The sequence below is a fragment of the Natator depressus genome, chromosome 7 (genome assembly GCF_965152275.1).
Source record: "Natator depressus isolate rNatDep1 chromosome 7, rNatDep2.hap1, whole genome shotgun sequence".
Taxonomy (NCBI): Eukaryota; Metazoa; Chordata; order Testudines; family Cheloniidae; genus Natator; species Natator depressus.
Genome location: NC_134240.1, coordinates 82123506 through 82141983, shown reverse-complemented (window position 1 = coordinate 82141983; position 18478 = coordinate 82123506). Strand labels below are relative to the sequence as shown.

General features: G+C 48.2%; 1 protein-coding gene across 2 annotated transcripts in view; it reads left to right on the top strand.

Moving 5' to 3' along the window:
- The window catches only part of CDH23 (cadherin related 23), a 552537-nt gene that overhangs the window by 515916 nt on the left and 18143 nt on the right, over positions 1 to 18478 (top strand). The window contains exons 43-55 of one of the 2 annotated variants that reach the window (XM_074958929.1): positions 2151 to 2258; positions 3717 to 3819; positions 5119 to 5244; positions 5459 to 5662; positions 6722 to 7180; positions 8391 to 8507; positions 10887 to 11111; positions 11707 to 11876; positions 12635 to 12772; positions 13092 to 13211; positions 14734 to 14911; positions 15953 to 16164; positions 17686 to 17880. In XM_074958929.1, the coding sequence (XP_074815030.1) occupies positions 2151 to 2258; positions 3717 to 3819; positions 5119 to 5244; positions 5459 to 5662; positions 6722 to 7180; positions 8391 to 8507; positions 10887 to 11111; positions 11707 to 11876; positions 12635 to 12772; positions 13092 to 13211; positions 14734 to 14911; positions 15953 to 16164; positions 17686 to 17880 (2355 nt within the window). Of the gene's footprint in view, positions 1 to 2150; positions 2259 to 3716; positions 3820 to 5118; positions 5245 to 5458; positions 5663 to 6721; positions 7181 to 8390; positions 8508 to 10886; positions 11112 to 11706; positions 11877 to 12634; positions 12773 to 13091; positions 13212 to 14733; positions 14912 to 15952; positions 16165 to 17685; positions 17881 to 18478 lie in introns of those variants that run through there. The other variant, XM_074958928.1, reaches the window with a different exon arrangement.

Here is an 18478-nt window from a genome sequence, read left to right as displayed (position 1 = left end):
TTCTCCCCAGAAATGCTCACACCTGTTTCTTTTTTACCTTGACCTCTTCTAAGTAAGGGAGTTAGTGAGCAAGGGCTTGAGACTGACTTCCACTCTGTGCAGGGGACTGGCACATTATCTGCACCAATTTGCACTGGAGCACAACAAACTGGTGCTTCCTGCTTTGCACTGCACAAGAAGTGGCATGTTTTAAACATTAACAAGCTACAGATTACACTCATAGTGTGCACTGCATGCCAGTCATCACATGCTGTGGCTGGAGAGAGACACAACTCTCTGACACAGGCCTCCATCTCTTAATTATTTATAACAAGAATATTTAAGAGGCACATCACATAATAATGCCCTCCCAAATAGGAAACAAACTACTTCTCTAGACCAGTGATTCTCAACCTTTCCAGATTACTGTACCCCTCTCGGGAGTCTGATTTGCCTTGCATACCCCAATTTTCACCTCACCTAAAAACTCAGACTTCGGCTTCAGCCCTGTGCAGCGAGGCTCGGGCTTTGGATTTCTGCCCTGGGCCCCAGCGAGTCCAAAGCTGGCTCTGGCGACCCCATTAAAATGAAATCACGGTTTGAGAACCACTGATATAGTATATAGAACAGTATAAACAGGCCATGTTTACACTAGCACTTATGTCGGCAAAACTTTTGTCACTCCGGTGTGAAAAAACACCCCCCTGAGCGGCATAAGTACTCATGTGTGCCATGCTGTGTCAGCGGGAGACACTCTCCAGCTGACATAGCAACCGCCACTCATTGAGCTGCTTTTATTATGTTGATGAGAGAACTCTCTCCCGTGTCAGTATAGCTGTGCTGCTGAAAGCTTGTAAGTGTAGACGTGGCCTTCATTTGTACTGACTTAGCTAGTGCTTTTTATGTGCCTATTGTAAAACTAGGCAAATATCTGGATGAGTGGATGTACCCCCTGGAAGACTTCTGTGTACCCTCAGAAGTACATGTCCCCCTGGTTGAGGACCACTACTCTAGAGTCGAGACCATACCCTACCCTCCCTGCAGAAAAATTCCTCAAAAGACTGTCAGTATGAAAATGCCCAAAGGGGGGAGAGAAAGCATGTACCCACCATGGTAACAGTAGCAACACACACAATCAGGGCAAGGCCTGACCACAGAGAAACTTACTGCATGAAAATTCAAACCTTGCATGGTCATTTACGGCTAGGGTTGCCAACAGTCCCTTATTTCTTCATCTCTGTACAACAAGATCGGGAGTTGCTGAGTGCTGCAAAAAGCAGCAAGAAATACCCCTGATGAATGCAGGTGAGTACTGCTTATTATTAATAATAATAATTAATAATTTCGAGAGGAGGGATGGGTCGGGGGTGCTAAGAAGAAAGTCCCTTATTTTTGAAATACAATGTTGGCAACCCTATTAAGGGCCAAATTTTCCAAGCCTCTCATCATTCAGGGTGCCTCAATTATTGGTCTTAAGGCATGGTTTTCCCAAGGCAACGAGCATCCACAATTCTAGCTTCAGTCAGTGCAAGTGGCAGTGTTCAGTACCTCTGAAAATAAGGCTCTGTTGGGACCCAAAAGTAGAGTGTTTCATGAAAATGTTGGCCTTGTTACCATTCACACACAAACAGTTCCACTTTTGCACCTGCATTATTTACAAAGGGCCAGATTCCAGCTTGTGTGGGTGCACAACAGGGGGTAGACAGAGCATAGAGCAGTTTTCCCCATCTCTTGCTGCTGCATAGGCCAGCTCTAGTCACACTAGAGGGTGCAGGACAGTGTGACTGTCTAGCACCACTGCTGGCAGTAGATTCCTGCTCCTGAGAGGGGCAGTGCTGAAGTCATGATACATCAAACCTCTGTGCACACTGGTCAGCACAGCTGGACTGGTATGGAGGGGAGCGTGCATTGTGTCTTTTCAAAAGGTGACACAGCTCCAGCACTCCTCTTGTGGAATTTCAGCTGAGTCAGCCAGAAGTCCTCTGGGGAGTCCCACTAACTGCTCTGTGGCCTGACCATGCGGCAAGTCACTTAGAGACTCACTGTGGCCCACGTACTGAGCCTGTGGAGCGCCAGGTTCTCTGCTCCTCACCAGTAGCTGGTTCTTCTCATCATTTGGCATGGGGAGGCCCATTTCTATTTGAACTTTCTCCTTCCTTTTTTCTCACCAGACTGGCATCGTCTATGTAAGCCGTCCCTTGGACAGGGAGCAGGTGGCTGAGTACAGGCTGACTGTCACAGTGAAGGACAATCCTGAGAACACGCGCAATGCCAGGCGGGTAATTATGGACAATGCTGGGGTTCTCCATTGAAGCAGCAGGGGTGGAGGCTTCTTTTTTTATCAGGGGATGGGGTGGACTGTTCACTGAAAACACTTCTAGGGCAACCTTCTCCCCCAAATTAACTTCTGAATTCCAGAGGCGGATGACCCAAGCCCAAGCATTTCTCTGTCAGTTCCCACCCGGGTCAGAAAACCATTCCAACATTTTTTTCATGCAGGTTAGAATTTTCTTAATAGATCTTTACCCAGCCTTTACTTTAGTAATGGTCTCCCAGCGACAACTCGCTTCACCTGGCCTTTCTGAAATACAGTGAGATACAGCAGTACAAGAGAGAACAAGGTGGTGTGTTGCTAGAAGAGATAATGCAGCATTTCTGTGCTATGAATTCCTGGGCATCATTCTGGAACATGGGGCAGATGATATACTAGCGTGTGGCTCTATAGTTCTAGGATTCTGTGTTGTAACATACTGGGGGTATTGCAATTGTGGCTGAGTAACATGGTTTACTGGACCCACTATTGTGTTATAACAGAACAGACATGCTATGGCCTGTGTGTCCAGGTTCTCCTGTAGAGAACCTGGAGGCTTCTGGGGGCCAGCCCCCTCTCCTTTCTAGAGATAGAAGGAGTAGAAACTGCAAGTGGCCTGCTGCCATCTCTGGAAGCAGCACTTCTTCCACCTGATTGACTTCACAATCTCCCAGCCGCCCTTAAAGAGGCACAATGTATAATTCTGCTCTGATTGTTTAAGTGGAGGAATATATTGTTACATAAGAGTATCTGTCTGAAGGTAGCAAGGCTGTGTCTTTGCATTGTATGTAGACTACGTTATGCAGTACTGCAGTACGGCAGCAGTAATGCAGTCAGACCAAATGGAGTGGTCTAATAGGATTGCAGATGGCATCCATTTGCTGCCTGCAGAGCTGAGTGTGGGTAGGAGGTTGCTGGGAAGTCACACTTTCCCCTTTATTAACTCTTTAACTGCCTGAAATAAAACAGGACATGGGAGACAATATTTTCTTTAATTCCTCAGACTCTGTGTGTATGGTTTCAACCCTTTCATGGTGAAAGCCTAAATTCCCTGGTGCAAAGCCTATATTCCAAATGGCATGGTATAATAGTAATGCAGCATCTGGCCTGGCCATGTTCAGCCCTGGAACTGCATTTACAGAATGATACCCAAGGATGTGTAATTCCCCTAATTCTGTAATTCTGCTGTCCCAGACCTCATATTGCTATATGATATTGGGAATGAAGCCCAGGCATCCGGGTAGAGGCATTACAGATCCTATGTTATGTTCTGATGATGCAGTTCCATGGTTGCACATGGCCTAGGTTCTCCATGGTGCTGAACTGAATGAGGTGGTACATGTCAGACACTGATTCAGGAAGTGAGTTGAGGAGCAGGTATCGTAGTCACTATCCCCTTTTCTTTGTTTTATTCATACACCCTTAGGATTTTGACCTGCTGGTGATTTCAATAGCAGATGAAAATGATAACCGGCCACTTTTCACTCAGAGCTCTTATCAGGCAGAGGTGATGGAGAACTCCCCAGCAGGTGCGTCTGTCCTCCCTTTAATATATGATTCTAAACTTGCAGGAATTTTCTTTGATTCCCAACCCATCCCAGTTACCTCCAGCCAGATGAAGGGGATGGCCACTGGGGAAGAAAGTCCCTCCTCCATGGGCTGTCCTATAGAACCGCGTTAACTGAATCCCGACAATGTCAGTGAGCAATGAAACGTTTTAGATTGTTCAGAGGGGGTATTGATGTGGGCTAGGATGATGGTACAGGGTGATAAAGATAAACATGGAGAGAAGGCTGGCTCAATTTATGCAAGTGGATGTTTTTTCGACCAAAGTAACACTCTAGCCAGCTGCTTGTCCCACAACAAGACAATCCCTTTAGAAATAAAACATCTGGGTGGCATTAGGCAAATGTGCTGTTCTGTTATCTAGCCGATGAACAACATGTCCTGAAGTCATAGACTGTGGTGCAAAGCCTGCTGTGTGATCTGAACTGAAGCTAATTGCTCTAGGACAACCGAACTGCCCAACTGTCTATTGTCATGTTTTGCTGAAATATGGCAGCATTTTGTTGTTGTTATTTCAGACTAAGTGAGTTCTGTCTGCCATAAAGCAGGACAAGTCGAGCAGCTATATGTTTCATTAGTGTAGGGAATAGCCTTCGGTAACTCTCGCTGCTGGAACTGTTTGCTTTTAGAGGTAGTATAGTAAAATGTCTGGCTTCTGCACTCTATACCAGATAACTACTTTGTTCAGCTCCCCCAGTCACGAGTAATATTCCCCCTTTTTCCCCTTAAAATAACTCCCACTCTGAGATCACAAGTGTCTTTGTTTGGCTTGGAACATAAACTCCTTAAAGGCTCTCGGACACTGGTAACAACTTGGCTGATCAGTGCATTTGCAAAAATACTCTTTGAGACTAACGTGCATCCAAAATAGCTAGCAAACTCCCACACACCCTGATCCATGTCCCTGCCACACATGCTCACACACAGACATACATATTAGGGTGAGTTCAGGGACAAATCAGGAAAGCAAGACTCTGCTGCAAAGCATGCTGGGAAGTACCTTTCACGTCACCATGGTTGGTTCAAAGGGTCTGATGGCTCTGTTTGTTTGTTTTTAGCAGGGTGTTAGAATTCTCCCTACGGGCTTCCTGAGTCAGTCTGCCAAGGCTGCAACAGCCATTATTTCACTGTCTCATGTCACCTCACTCTGTTTGCCTCATTCATTTGTTGCTGTCAGTCACAGGTCACTGGGCGGGGGAGGAATAGAGGAGGTGTCCATGAAGGTCTTGCCATCAGTTGCTAACACTTCTTGTTTGATTCAGGAACTCCCATCACAGTGCTCAATGGTCCAGTTCTAGCTTTGGACAATGATCAGGGCATCAATGCACTGGTGAGGTACCAGCTGCTGGGGATGCCAATGGACCTCTTCATTGTCAACAACAGAACAGGTAAGCTAGCCACGCTCACCCTGGTTATAAGGCGCCCTGTCAAAACAGGCTCTGCCTGAAATATAGAGCTACAGGGTAGCATTGTCCCTTCCAAGGCATCGATGTTTCCAGCGCTTGAAAGCTGTTGGATTGCACCTGAATCCAGTCTGCACCCTCTCTTGAAGTTGCCTCTTGGTGGTTGTTTTTTCACTGGCTGACTTTTACTATCCTCCAGGTGTCATTTTGGTAAAACCTGGCAGAGTGATTGACAGGGAAGCCTTCCTGAACCCACACCTTGAGCTCACACTGGTGGCAGAGGATGTTGGCAAGCTGAACAGCACAGCTAGGCTCACTGTGACCATCCTGGATGATAATGACAACAGGCCATCATTTAACCCGGCAGTGGTGACAGTGCAACTGCAGGAAAACAGCCCCCCAGGTCAGGCTGATACCACTGTATGGGAAGGAAATGGGACAGAGATGGAGACGGGGACTGGGATGGAGAAACCACCCGTGGGGAAAGCAAAAGGACAGAAGATATCAGGGCTGGGAGGATCCGGGGTTTCAGTTAGTGAGGATGAAGGCATTTTGCATAAAGGGAGTTTGGGGACTTGGGGGCTATGTTTGCAGTGCCCTGCCAGTAGCATGACAGCTTATAGGTGAGGGAGCAGGTGGCTGAGGAAGTCTCTTCTGTCCATAGGAATAATCATGGGCTACAACTCCATCAAGGAGCTAACCTACCGGAGTGAAGCTCAATTTCATTTTTTTCACAGGGTTGCACGTTTCCTCTTTTCATAATGTAGGTGTGATGTGTTTGCATTGTGCACAGTCTGATTTCACAGTCCAGACCACTGATGTCGCCATTGGCATAGTGCGGTTGTGCACAGTAGGGCACTTCTCCATACTTCCAGTGACACCGAGAACATGATGTTCCTGTTGCCATCTGGCTAATGTGGATTTGTACAGATAGTTCTGGTACTGCATATCAAATGTGTACGTACATGTATGTTGCTCAGTTTTCTCTCAATTTCATGGGTCGGACTCAGTAAAGAGAATTTGCCAATCATCTTTACAAAGTTGTCTGGGTTTTTCTCTTGTTTGAATTACACCAGAAAACTGTGATTTCCCCTCTGCACTTTCCTCTGACGCCTGATGAATAAGCCAGACACCAGTTTGATTTTATCTATGCCTTTATTTGCTTTGCTTGCAGCTGTCTGTTGGTTTTCATCTGTGTGCTTGCAAGGGCTGTCACTCCCCATGCTTAGGGCATAGCTTGGGGAGGCGGAAATTTCCGTGTGTTGTAAAGTGTTACACAGTTAGTTTAGTTATAGAGGTACTAGAGCTTCATTTGCAGCCTCCAACATTGGCCACTCGCAGCGAGAGGATGGTGGACTAGATGAACCACTGGACTGTTCCAGCCTGGCGGTTCACTTGCTGAAAGTGACCTAGGGGAATGAAAAAGCCTCAAATGTCAGAGTATGGGTTTCCTCCCCCCCAGGTTTTTCTGTCCTTCAGGTAATGGCTACAGATGCAGACAGCGGCCTCAACCAGCAGTTGAGCTACCGGATCGAGGGTGGAGCTCAGGATAAGTTCCTGATCAGTGCCAACTCCGGAGTAATCCGTGTGGCCAACATCACCATAGATAGGGAAGAAAGGGACACCTACAGGCTGACAGTGGTGGCTGTGGATCGAGGCATGCCCCCTCTCTCTGGCACTGCCACCGTCAACATCCTTGTTGATGACGTCAATGATTATCGGCCAGAGTTCATCAGCCCAATCCAGACGGTCAGCGTGCTCGAGTCAGCAGTGCCTGGCACCGTCATCGCTGAGGTCACAGCAATAGACAGAGATCTCAACCCCCGTCTAGAATATTACATCATTGAGATTCTGGCCAAGGATGACACCAATGCTCTAGTGCTGGGCCAGCAAGGAGCATTTGCTGTGGATTTTAAAACAGGTACAAGAACAAGAGAAACTGTTTGTATGGCTGGGCCTTTCTCTTCCCCCTTCTACTTCTTCCCATCCCTGTCTGCTCTCTGTCTCTCTCCCTCCCCTCCCTTTGTCATGCTTTCTCTCTCTTTGTCTTTCTTTAGCCCTTTCTTGCTCTTGCCACCCTTCTTTGTCTGTTTCTTCCTTTCTCTTAAGTCTTCCTCACTCTCCTTGTCCGCTCTCTCAGCTGCACTTTGACAGCACTACACTGCCAACTAACTAACTAACTAACTAACTAATCCTTTTCTTTTCCTTATGGCTCTCAGCCTGGCAGGTTTGATCTCTCTGTTTTTGTGTCAATCTCAATCAGTCCTCTGTCCGCTTCATCCATTGTCTCCCTTCCATCTCAGTCATAACCATGATCACTCTCATCACTGGCTGGGTGCTTGGCTGCCTCACGCTATGAGGGAGCAGCCCTGACACGTGCAGCTGGCTGTTGTTTAGCCTTCGCAGACTGAATGCAGACACCCCCTCAGCAGCGTCTCACTGGTGGGTGGGGGGAATCTTTCGGGTAAGTGATCTCTTGCTCTCCATGTTTTGGTGTATGGAGAGGTGGGCGTAAGGAACATATCACTTGCCGGGGAGACCGCAGTCCCAGATCGCATGCCTCCGGTCTCTTTGTGATGCAGGGCCTTGTGCTGTGGAACAACAGGACTGATTTAGTGCAAGCTCAGGTGTGGAAAGCTGACTCATAAAAAAAGGCTGAAGAGACCTGCACGTCTCACCCCCATGGCTATGACGAGGACTTCGAGTGAAATAAAAGGCTAGATCCCCATCAGTGTGAAGCAGTTGCTCTGATGGCTTCAGTGGAGCTACACAGTTAACACCAGCTGAAGATCTGGCCCCAAAGTTCAGAATTCACTTCCTGTCCCCAGCACAAACACAGACAGTTGCTAAAGCAGACTGATGTCTACTTAGCTCCGTCATGAGGCAGGGTGGTGTGGGGGTGCTTTTAGCTGAGAGCTGAATTTTTGCCCGTTGACTTTTTTCCTTTTAATCTATAAATGACATAGGGAAAGGCAGGAGGCCACCACACAGGGGCAGAGAGGCTTATGGGGTAATAGAGGGGTTCCTGGGGTTGGTGCTCTGTGCCCCTCTGTCTAGAGGAATCAGGCAGGGCAGCTGTGGAGTTTACAATCTATGTAAGTGGTGGTTTTCTTTCCTTTTCTGCTTTGCAGGAGCTGTGAAGGTTAAGTCCTCCCTAAACAGGGAGCAAGTGGCAACATATGAAGTCACCATCTCTGTCCATGATAATGCCAGCGATGTTGTTGACCGTTCCGTCAGCGTGCCAAATGGTAAGAGAGCTCCTGCTGCAGACAAGCCCAGACAGCTCACATTCCAGTGTGAGAGTCAGGCTTGGGCCGCAGATCAGTTGGGGCTGTGGCATTTTATGGCTAAGGATCTGGCTTCAAACCCTGTTGGTGGTTACACCTGAAGGAAGTGATGAATTCTCAGGCAAGGCCCCCAATGGCTGTATTTTCACATTATCAAACCATGCTGCAGTTTGACATGATTGCAGCCTCTGCTAAGGGGGATGCCAGGAATAGAGTAAAAGCGGGTGTGGAGGTCAGGACAAAGCAGGGACCCAGAACTAGAAAAGCAGTGAATGCTGCATGAAGGAGATGATCTGATGGAGAGCAGGATGGGGACCAAAACCTGGAATAGCAGGGATGCTTCCTCCACTTTATAGCTGCATTATTCCTCCTGCTGATCCCCGTGGGTTTATTTTTAAAATCTATTTTTTTCCCTAACAAAACAGCCCCCTGCTATATTGCAGGCCCCGGGCCGAAAGAAAGCTCATATGTGCTGTAACAGCAGTAGGTGTTTTGTGACTAAGAGAAAAGTGCTGTTAGGCACGAGGGTATATTGTGACCCGAGGGTATGCTTCATTGCGTCTCTATTTCTACAGGCTGCTGGTAGGTCTGCAACTGGAAAGATATGTGCTTATAACTGACCAAGCCGGGTATCCTACCCCATTCTAGCACCGCCTTAACCATGGCATTCTTAGATTTTGCGTAGGACTGAACTGATATTTAATTTTGTATAAATAATGTATTCCAGCTAGTAATGCCCATTACTGAGGTCACTGGTCCTGAGTTCTTGGATGCCTTGATAACTTACTACCTGTCAAGTAGGAAGAGTCAGGCTCACTAACGTGGGGGGGGGGGAAAGGGGGGCAATTGCCCAGTGGACCAGGTGATTTTAAAGGGTCTGGGGGCCCCTGGCCACCGCAGGCAGCACAGCAGGGCTAAGGCAGGCTTCCTGCCCACCCTGGCTCTGCGCTGCTCACAGAAGCGGCCGGCACGGCATGTCCCTGCAGCCCCTGGTGGGGGGGTTTTCCACGCACTGCCCCCACCCCAAGTACCCACTCTGCAGCTCCCATTGGCCAGGAACTGTTGCCAATGGGAGCTGCAGGAGCAGTGTCTGTGGGCAGCAGCACATGGAGCCCTCCTGTCCCCCCACCTAGGAGCTGCTGCCAGAGGGGTGTGCCAGTCACTTTCGGGAACCGCCCGAGGTAAGCGCCAACCCCCTGACTCCCTTCTGCACCCCAGCCTAGAGTCTGCACCCTGCACCCCCTATCGCATCCCAGCCCAGAGCCCGTACCCCCCACCCAAACTCCCTCCCAGAGCCCAACCCCTCACCCCCCTCCCACACCCAAACTCCCTCCTAGAGCCTGCACCCCCTCCCAACCCCCTGCCCCAGCCTGGTGAAAGTGAGTGAGGGTGGGGGAGAGCGAGCAACAGAGGGAGGGGGGTTGGAGTGAGTAGGAGTGGGGTCTCGGAGAAGGGGCAGAACAGGGCATGGCCTCAGGGAAGGGGCAGGGCAGGGGCGGGGCAAGGGTCTTTGGGTTTGCACAATTAGACAGTTGGCAACCATACCGGGCAGGCATGTGGAAAACCTGGCCGTACCAGCAGCTCACTGGTCACCAGCAGCGCAGCCGGCAGCTCACTGGGCACCAGCCAACGCAGGTGCAGCACCGCCCAAATATCAGGCGGCCCACGTTGACTGGCCCATTGACTGTTCTGACCTGGGGCCTGGAATTGCGGTGAGAGGGCCTGGGAAGACTCCAGTGTTCTGTCTAACTGACTACAGCTCTTTGAGAAAGCTATAAGTGGTGGCAGCCTTGCAAAACTCCTGCAAGAGTTCACCAGCCCAGGCCCAGGTGCCTTTACCAGGATCAAGGTGATGGAAAAACTACTCATCTTTTATTTTCCCATCAGAGAAAATGACTTGCCCTGTGGGCATGTGAATGACTAGAATTTTTCAAGTCTGCTGGAGGGTCATTGAATAAGTCAGGCCTATCTTAGTTCTGGAAGCAGCTGGTGGAACTTCACTTCCCTTCTCCCAGCAATGAGCTAGGCATCAAAACCAGACAAAGCGAGGGCTTCAGGCTGTGGGTAGAGCAGCTTCTGCACAAGCCCAGAGCTCTCCTTGAAGGAATGAAAATAAACTTAAACTTTCCGGCCAGATCCTCAAATCAACTGAGCTCCGTTGACTTTAGTGGAGCTGCATAATTCCATCAGCTGAGGATCTGACACACCTCTTACTTACCTTCTCTCCTTTCTTTCTCTCTCTCCCATTCTCCACTTGCATCTCTTTCATCCTGTCTCTTTTTCATCTGGTCCCCATCCATCTACTCTCACCCTCCATCTCCGCCTCCCCTGCCCTGACAGCTAAGCTGACAGTGAACGTGCTGGACGTCAATGACAACACTCCCCGATTCCGTCCATTTGGGGCCACCTATTTCACTGAGAGGATTGTGGAAGGGGCCACGCCGGGGACCACCCTGATTTCTGTGTCTGCAGTGGACCCAGACAAAGGTGCCAATGGACACATCACCTATGAGTTGCTGAACCTTTCACCTGAAGGGTATGCCCGACTTGAAGACCTCCAAGCAGGTAGGTGGGGGAATTTAGGAGTTCCTGTTCTCACCTGTGAACCTCTAAATCCTATCAAAGGGACAGTGGGGAGGGGATGAATGCAGATGCTGAGGTGAGGACTAATCTGTTGGTGACCTTTGTACAATCCTTACACAGCCCGATTCACAGAGGAGCAGATCACAGCCATCCTTACTCACATTGAACGGTTCCTTATTTCACATGCCAAGAGATCACTGAAGGCATGATGCTGATCACCAAGGCTGTCTCCTTACAGCTGTCAGCACCAGCATTGAACAGCTAGCACATTCTTAGACCAACTCTCCCTGTTCTCCCCCACCCCGGCCCCCACAGCGGCACTGCTCAGAGAGTCCTGGTCAACTTTGTTGATCCTGATCCCAGTGGTGTTGAGGAAGTGATTGTCTCAAGCAGTGGAACCCATCCTATGGAAGTTTTCATGATCCATGCATATGTAGAACTATAAGAACGTCCTCTCCCTCCCTCCATAATGGACATTATAGAAATGAGATGACCGTTATCGGCCTGTGTCTTGTATGGCAAGGCCAGCGGTGAAAGGGCTCAGAGGGGTTCTCATTTCAGAGTCTGCTCTCTCTAGGGAAGATCATTGCAAATAGCACTGTGGACTATGAAGAGGTGCAATGGCTGAACTTCACTGTCCGGGCTTCAGACAATGGCTCTCCCCGGAGATCAGCTGAGATCCCAGTGTATCTCCAGATTGTGGATATTAATGACAACAATCCCATTTTCAGCCAGACGTCTTACCAGGTGAATGGGATTTAACAGTCAGAATGTGTAGCTGACGTGATGGGAGGGACACATACCTGGCCACTGTGGCAGGCTGGATGTGTGCAGGCCAAAATATTGTGTACTACACAGTGCTTACTAGTTAAAATCCCATGAGAACCATACACAGGGGAGATCAAAACACTGATAAAACCAAGGGCAAAGCTGCTGATTTGACACTTCTTAAGGGGTCTTGGTGCAAATGACAACCAGGCCCTGAATGTTTAGCTAAGATTCGATTGCAAGAATGTTAACTGTATGCTTCTGCTAAAATGGTAAGCAGTGAGGTAGATAATAATGTTGATATTTACCTTGTCATCATTAGGTTCCAGAGTGAGCACCCAGTGTGGTGTGTATTCCATTTCCCACCTATCTCAGAGCCATTATTTCAGGCTCTCTCTCTGCAGAGTCAGGATTAATAGGAGCTACACTGAGTTCAGTTCTGGGGATATTGTTCCCATCCAGAAGGGTTAAATGTTCATAGAATTTAAATGAAAGCTTAAAATTTTAAATGAAAGCTTTAAATTTGCAGAATCTGGTGGTTAAAATTTGGAGAGCGTTTTAGTCCCCACCCTCATGCCCCAGAGCAAAACCTCCCCTGCATAAAAAGAGTAGAGACCACTCACTCATCCTCCAAACACAATTTTTTCTGAATGCTTTGTTGGTTCTAGTGGTGGGTGGGTGGGTCAAACCCTCAACCACCTGCCCTCTCTCTCTTCCTTTTCTTTCTGCACTTGCAGAAGCCAGTCTTTGAGGATGTCCCACTGGGTATGGTCATCCTGAGGGTCAGGGCCACTGATGCGGACTCCGGGCGCTTTGCTCTCATCCAGTACAGCCTGGGAGATGGAGAGGGCAAGTTTGGGATAAACCCCAACACGGTAAGAGGTGAAGAATGGAGCTGTACTGCACTAACAACAGGGATATGGGACAGGAGTACTTTAAATGGGAGGGGACTGCTGCTGACAGAATGCCCTCTGGGGTCAAAATCTCATTATATGTTGTGGGAAATTGTGGGGGAGGAGAAGGAACTCTTAAAGTCCCCCTCCCCTTTCAAGCCTGAAGAAGGGGATTCTCCCCCTCCCTTCTGACCTTCTCCTATTTCTGTTACACTAATCACCTGATACTAGCCAGCAGTCAATTTACCACAGAAATGGCATGCCAACAGCCACTCGCTTTCTGAAGGTCTGTGTGTTGCAGGGTGATATCTATGTCCTGTCGGCCCTGGACCGAGAGAAGAAGGATCACTACACGCTGACTGCTGTAGCAAGGGACAACCCTGGGGACATGTCTAGTAACCGTCGAGAGAACTCTGTGCAGGTACCATGCCACAACACTGGGGTGGGTTTAAGACACATCTTTATGCCATGGGTATAAAGCTCCATGGGTTTGTGAGCATTCTTCGGACTGTAGAAAGGCCTTTGCAGAGTACAGAGTATAGGAAAAGAGAGCAGCAATGTGTATGTGAGAGAGAGAGAGAGAGAGAGAGAGCAAGCATCTGAGTCCAAGAAGGAAGTGGCAAAAGAAAATTCAGAGAGCAAGTGAATGAGGGAAATAGCAGAGAAGCCCGAGAAAAAAACCAGTATAAAAAAGGGAGCGCCCACAAGAACGTGCCAGCAGTTCAAGATGAAATCTCTTGGTGTTACCTTGGGGGAGAGTCATTGGTATGTTATGCTGTAAGGGGACAATGTAGTATTTGAAGTGGTTACATGCCAGTGTCCAGACAACCCAACAGTGCAACTGTGGGATTAATGGATGCAGCTGTGATCATATCACATCTATTCTCTAGCAATATGACTTTGCAAGTTTACTGCACTCTTTATTTTAAACAACCCCAGAAAATACAGTGTGGCCAAGAGATAGGAGCATGCAGAGTGCAGATCCCACTGGGCTATGTAGTGAGTGTAGTAAGATACAGGTCTCGGCTGTAATGAATATAAAGAGGATTTATTTATTTTTTTGAGGCTACTGGACACTGACAGACCCTGTAGTTCTCTCTGGATCTCTAGCTCCCAGAACTGAACACAGCCAGAGCTGCCTAGAGTCACTGCACAGACTATCTCTAAGTCCTGACCTGGATCATGGAAGGGACGGCTGAACATGCTACAGCTTCGTGGAAGTCAGGCTTGGTAGAAAAGAAACTCAGTGGCTCTGAGCTCTCCGTTCTGTCCTTTCACGCCAGTGCCAGAGCACTTGCCACAATATGTGGCTCTAGCTTCTTTACCCTCTCCTGCTCACATGTCTGCCTGCAAATCAGTGTTATGTGCAGCAGTTTCAGCTGGTTATAGGGACAAGGCAGTTTCTGAAGAACCTGTAAGGAGCAATGGATTTCGAGTTTTCTGGGCAGGGACGTCTGACAAGGCCCCCTGCTTTTCTATGAACTAGTAAAATTATCTCGCCTGGTTGTCCCTGAGCAATAACCACCTGACCCCCACCACTGGAGAAGTCTGTCATGCCTCCTACACCATTGCCAAAGCCCAGGTTTCCATAGTGCGAGTAGAGAGGCTGCTGCTCAGCTTGGGGAGAAGTCCCTGATGTGGGGCTGGGCTGTCTGGTAACTAGCAGGGAGCTTCTGTTGAAACAGCTATTTCCCTTCCTGCTAGGTGCGGGCTGCTGTAGTCATTGTTCCTAGTGGTGCTTGGAGACATGGCAATGGCCATTGTTATTGCTGGAGTCAGTCAGCATTTTGTTTACCAAAATTAAAGAGAGAGCAAGAAGGGGGATAAAAGTATTATGGAAGAGGAGCCAATTGTCTGATAGGATCACTGCAGCCGTCTGGTTCTCTGGCCCCTGTAGGATCACCTCTGCCTTTATCCACATGACCAGTTTGCTTTTGCTTAAGGTGTTGATTACAGTTCTGGACATCAATGACTTCAGGCCCCAGTTTGCCAAGCGACAGTTCAGCACCAGTATGTATGAAAATGAGCCAGCAGGGACGTCTGTGATCACCATGACAGCCATGGACCTCGATGAGGGTGACAACGGAGTGGTGACCTACAGCATTGAGGGTCCTGGAGTGGGTATGTGTCCCCACTAGCAAAGCTAGGCATTTAGGGGATGGGAGAGACACACAGGATGTTTCCAGAGAGATATGGAAAACACAGAAACAGAGTTAAAACTGGAGAGATCTAAGAGGACACAAAGTCCAAATCATTTTTCCCATTTCACATGCTAATAAGTTAGCATTGGGGCCATATGCACACACAATGGCTGCACCACAGAATATTCTGTTCCCTTCTAGGTCATGCATTGCAGCCCTGCAGACCTTTCCACTTCTGCTCAGTCTCCGATTCTCTCTTGACTACCACACCCAAGGCTGCCACTTCCCAGACTTCCTAGTTACACAAATGTAAACTGTTTCCTGAGTTCCTGCTCCTGGAATGGGCCCGCTACACATCCTCTTACATAAATAAAAGCCAGGAAAGGGTGGAGGGCAGGTTGTTTTTTGAGGTGGATACTGACAGTGCATGAATTACAGAGTATTAAGTCACACTGAGGGGTGGTAGGGACAAGGTCAGAGCCCACATATGTATATAGAAAAGGGAGGGAAAACCCCACTTTTCTGAAACCTGTGAGTTCACCTCCAATTTGCCACAATATCAAGAGGGCTGCAGGTGGAATAGAGGAAGAACTGAAAATAACATGAGAACACCTGTGAGCTTTAAATCATTCAGTGAGATCAGCCACAGCCTCTCTGTGGCTTTAAGGAATTCTCTGAAACTCCAGTATGCCACTGGGATATCAGCACTTCAGAGAATATGTACCTGGAACAGGGATAGCAGTGGGAAGTGTGTTGTGCCCCATAAACAATATACTCATGGTTGTAGGGTCCTGAATCCTACAGCGATTCAGATTTAGTGTGTTGATATGACCGAGGGTGCTGCATCCAATGATTTTCAACCAGTGAATTATGGTGTATTCAGCTGTCTGCCAGAATCCCTTAGCTGGCTAGACTGCTCCATTCTCTCAGCCTGGTTTCTAATTTATACCATACAATAATTTATAATACTCTCTTTCCTGCAGAGGGCCCAGAGTGATAGATTTGTCTCTTCTGTCCCCAGAGGCCTTCAAGATTGATAAAGACTCCGGGCTCATCACATCCCGAAGACACCTGCAGTCTTACGAAAGGTTCAACCTGACAGTGGTAGCAACAGACAAAGGCAGGCCACCTCTGTGGGGAACCACCATGCTCCAGGTGGAGGTCATTGACATCAATGATAACCGACCAGTGTTTGTCCGGCCACCCAATGGCACCATCCTGCATATTAAAGAGGTAAACTCTGCTAATATGGTGCAGTGGTGTAGATGCCTGAACGGGTGATTACTGCCCTGTGTCATTAAGGTGTCAACAGAACGGCTTGTACTGGAAGATGCTAAACCAGGAGAAGCCATCTGTGTCCCCACTAACTTGGACAGCAATGTCATGTTACAAACCAGATTTCCAAAGGAGGAATCTATTAGCTATTGTGGTCCTACTTTTGACTGACTCTTTGATCAAATATCTCACTCCCTGGTCTGGCTAGCACTGGGCATGATGCCAAGGTAGCTCTCTAGCCCAGATGAGGCACTGGAAAAAAAAATTGGAGAGAATCCACTCACCTCACTCAGCAACACCCCCAAAGGCTAATCAGTGCACAGCATAAACAGGTTTTCAAGGAAGCCCTGCCCCGTCCTTCTTAGCCTGGAATTGGTGTCTATGTCTGTGTCTGTGGCACTCCTGGATTGTACTTTTGAAAGTTGCAGTTTTGCACAATAGACAAAGGAATGAGAGAGGGAGATGATGGCTGCCAGCCTAAGGAAAAGAGGAGACTGAAAAGTCCTGTTTGTCAACACCAGGATGCCCTTCTCTACCTCAGGCTGTTAGTCACTGCTGTGGGGGTGGCCTCATGCAAGAGCACCCAGAAGCACTGGAGCACTGCCAAGCCTTCATTCTTGCCCCTGATGAACTGCTGGTACTCACCTTAAGCAAAGGGGCTTCTTCCTTTAGTCAGAAGAAGTCTACACTCAGCCATCTTGAGAGGCTCCACTGTTAATGACCCAAACGTGCCTTTGGCCTATACCTCCCCTAAGAATGGGGTCCTCCTTTCTTTAAAGACCTTTACTTGAAATATTGGGAAAATACATCACTGTAGCCTGCTAGAACCTGTCCCTATCACAGGATCTCATGAGGAGTTCAAGGAGAGCAAATTAATGGGGACTCTCAGGGTAGCTTTAGGGAACAGAAACTTCAGGAGACAAGCAAAATAAGGAAACCACTGATCAGTCGGTGCCAAGTGTATTTATAAATGAGGTCTTCAATCTGGGGACTGAAACACTGATATTTTAAACAGTTTCTTGTCTACGTGAAGCTCTGCTTAGCTCATACAGAGCCCAGATAGGCAATGAGGCTGTTTTTCAGGTATAGAAAATGATGCCTTTGTTTGTGTTTCTTTGGAAGCTGTCCCATATACTCCTGCATGTCTGAAGCTGTAACAGCAGCCGTGGCCACCAGATAGCAGCATTGCAAACAGACAAGAGACCTAGGGACATTGTCAGCAGTGCAGCTGTACAGTGGAGATGTGCATGAATTTTACTGATGTGATTTAAGTCAGTATTTTGTCCTGGATCACCTTACAGGACATAGCAGGGACACTCTTGAAATGTTTGTGGGTGCTTACAGAAACGGACAGGGCTCCCATTAAGTACTTTGCAGGTCACTTTTCTTGTCATAGTCTGTAGAGAGGGGAGTTGGGAGATTAATTGGTGTGTGTTCCCCCTGTATGTGGATTGATATTCTGCTTGTGTGTGTGAATAGGAAATACCTCTCCGGTCCAATGTGTATGAAGTCTACGCCACAGACAAGGATGATGGTCTCAATGGAGCTGTACAGTACAACTTATTGAAAACCGGAGCAGGGAATAAAGACTGGGAGTACTTCAGCATTGACTCCAGCAGTGGACTCATCCAGACAGCAAGGAGGCTCGATCGAGAGAAACAAGCAGTGTACAGTGTAAGTCTGGGAAAAGGAGTGGTGGCTGGGACTTGGATTTAGTCCACATGCTTGTTTGTCCATATCACAAAACTGTTACCAAGTTTGTCCTTCTCTGTCTCAGACCTGGCATCACAGGGAATGAAACATATTATGATTGAGGGGGAGTTGTATGGAGGCTCAGGACTGGTCATGCAGCAGAAAAGGACGGGGTACACTGGCAGATCTGTGGGTGGAGACAGGACTACAATAGCTGGGGTTGTTAGCAGGTCAGGATTGAAACCTTGCCCCAGAGTGGTATGGCTGAGTCCTGCACAGTGGCTGATCTCACTGTGTTAGGCTCTGTCCCTGCATTTCCCACTTTCATGATTAAAACCTCACCTCTCAAATAATAAGAATAGCAGGAAGCAGTAACTCAGAAACTGCAAGTCCTGATGATTAACTGTTTCTCTTACACTTTGGTGTATTCCTCCCAATCCTAGTCCCTGTCCAACTGTGGTCATGAGCTGCTGTTTGCCATTGCAACTTCCCCCAAAGAAATCATCTGTCCCAGAGCAATCCAGCTACCTTTAGGGTGATACGCACGCTGAACTCAGACCTTGGGGGATGGGGTGTAAAT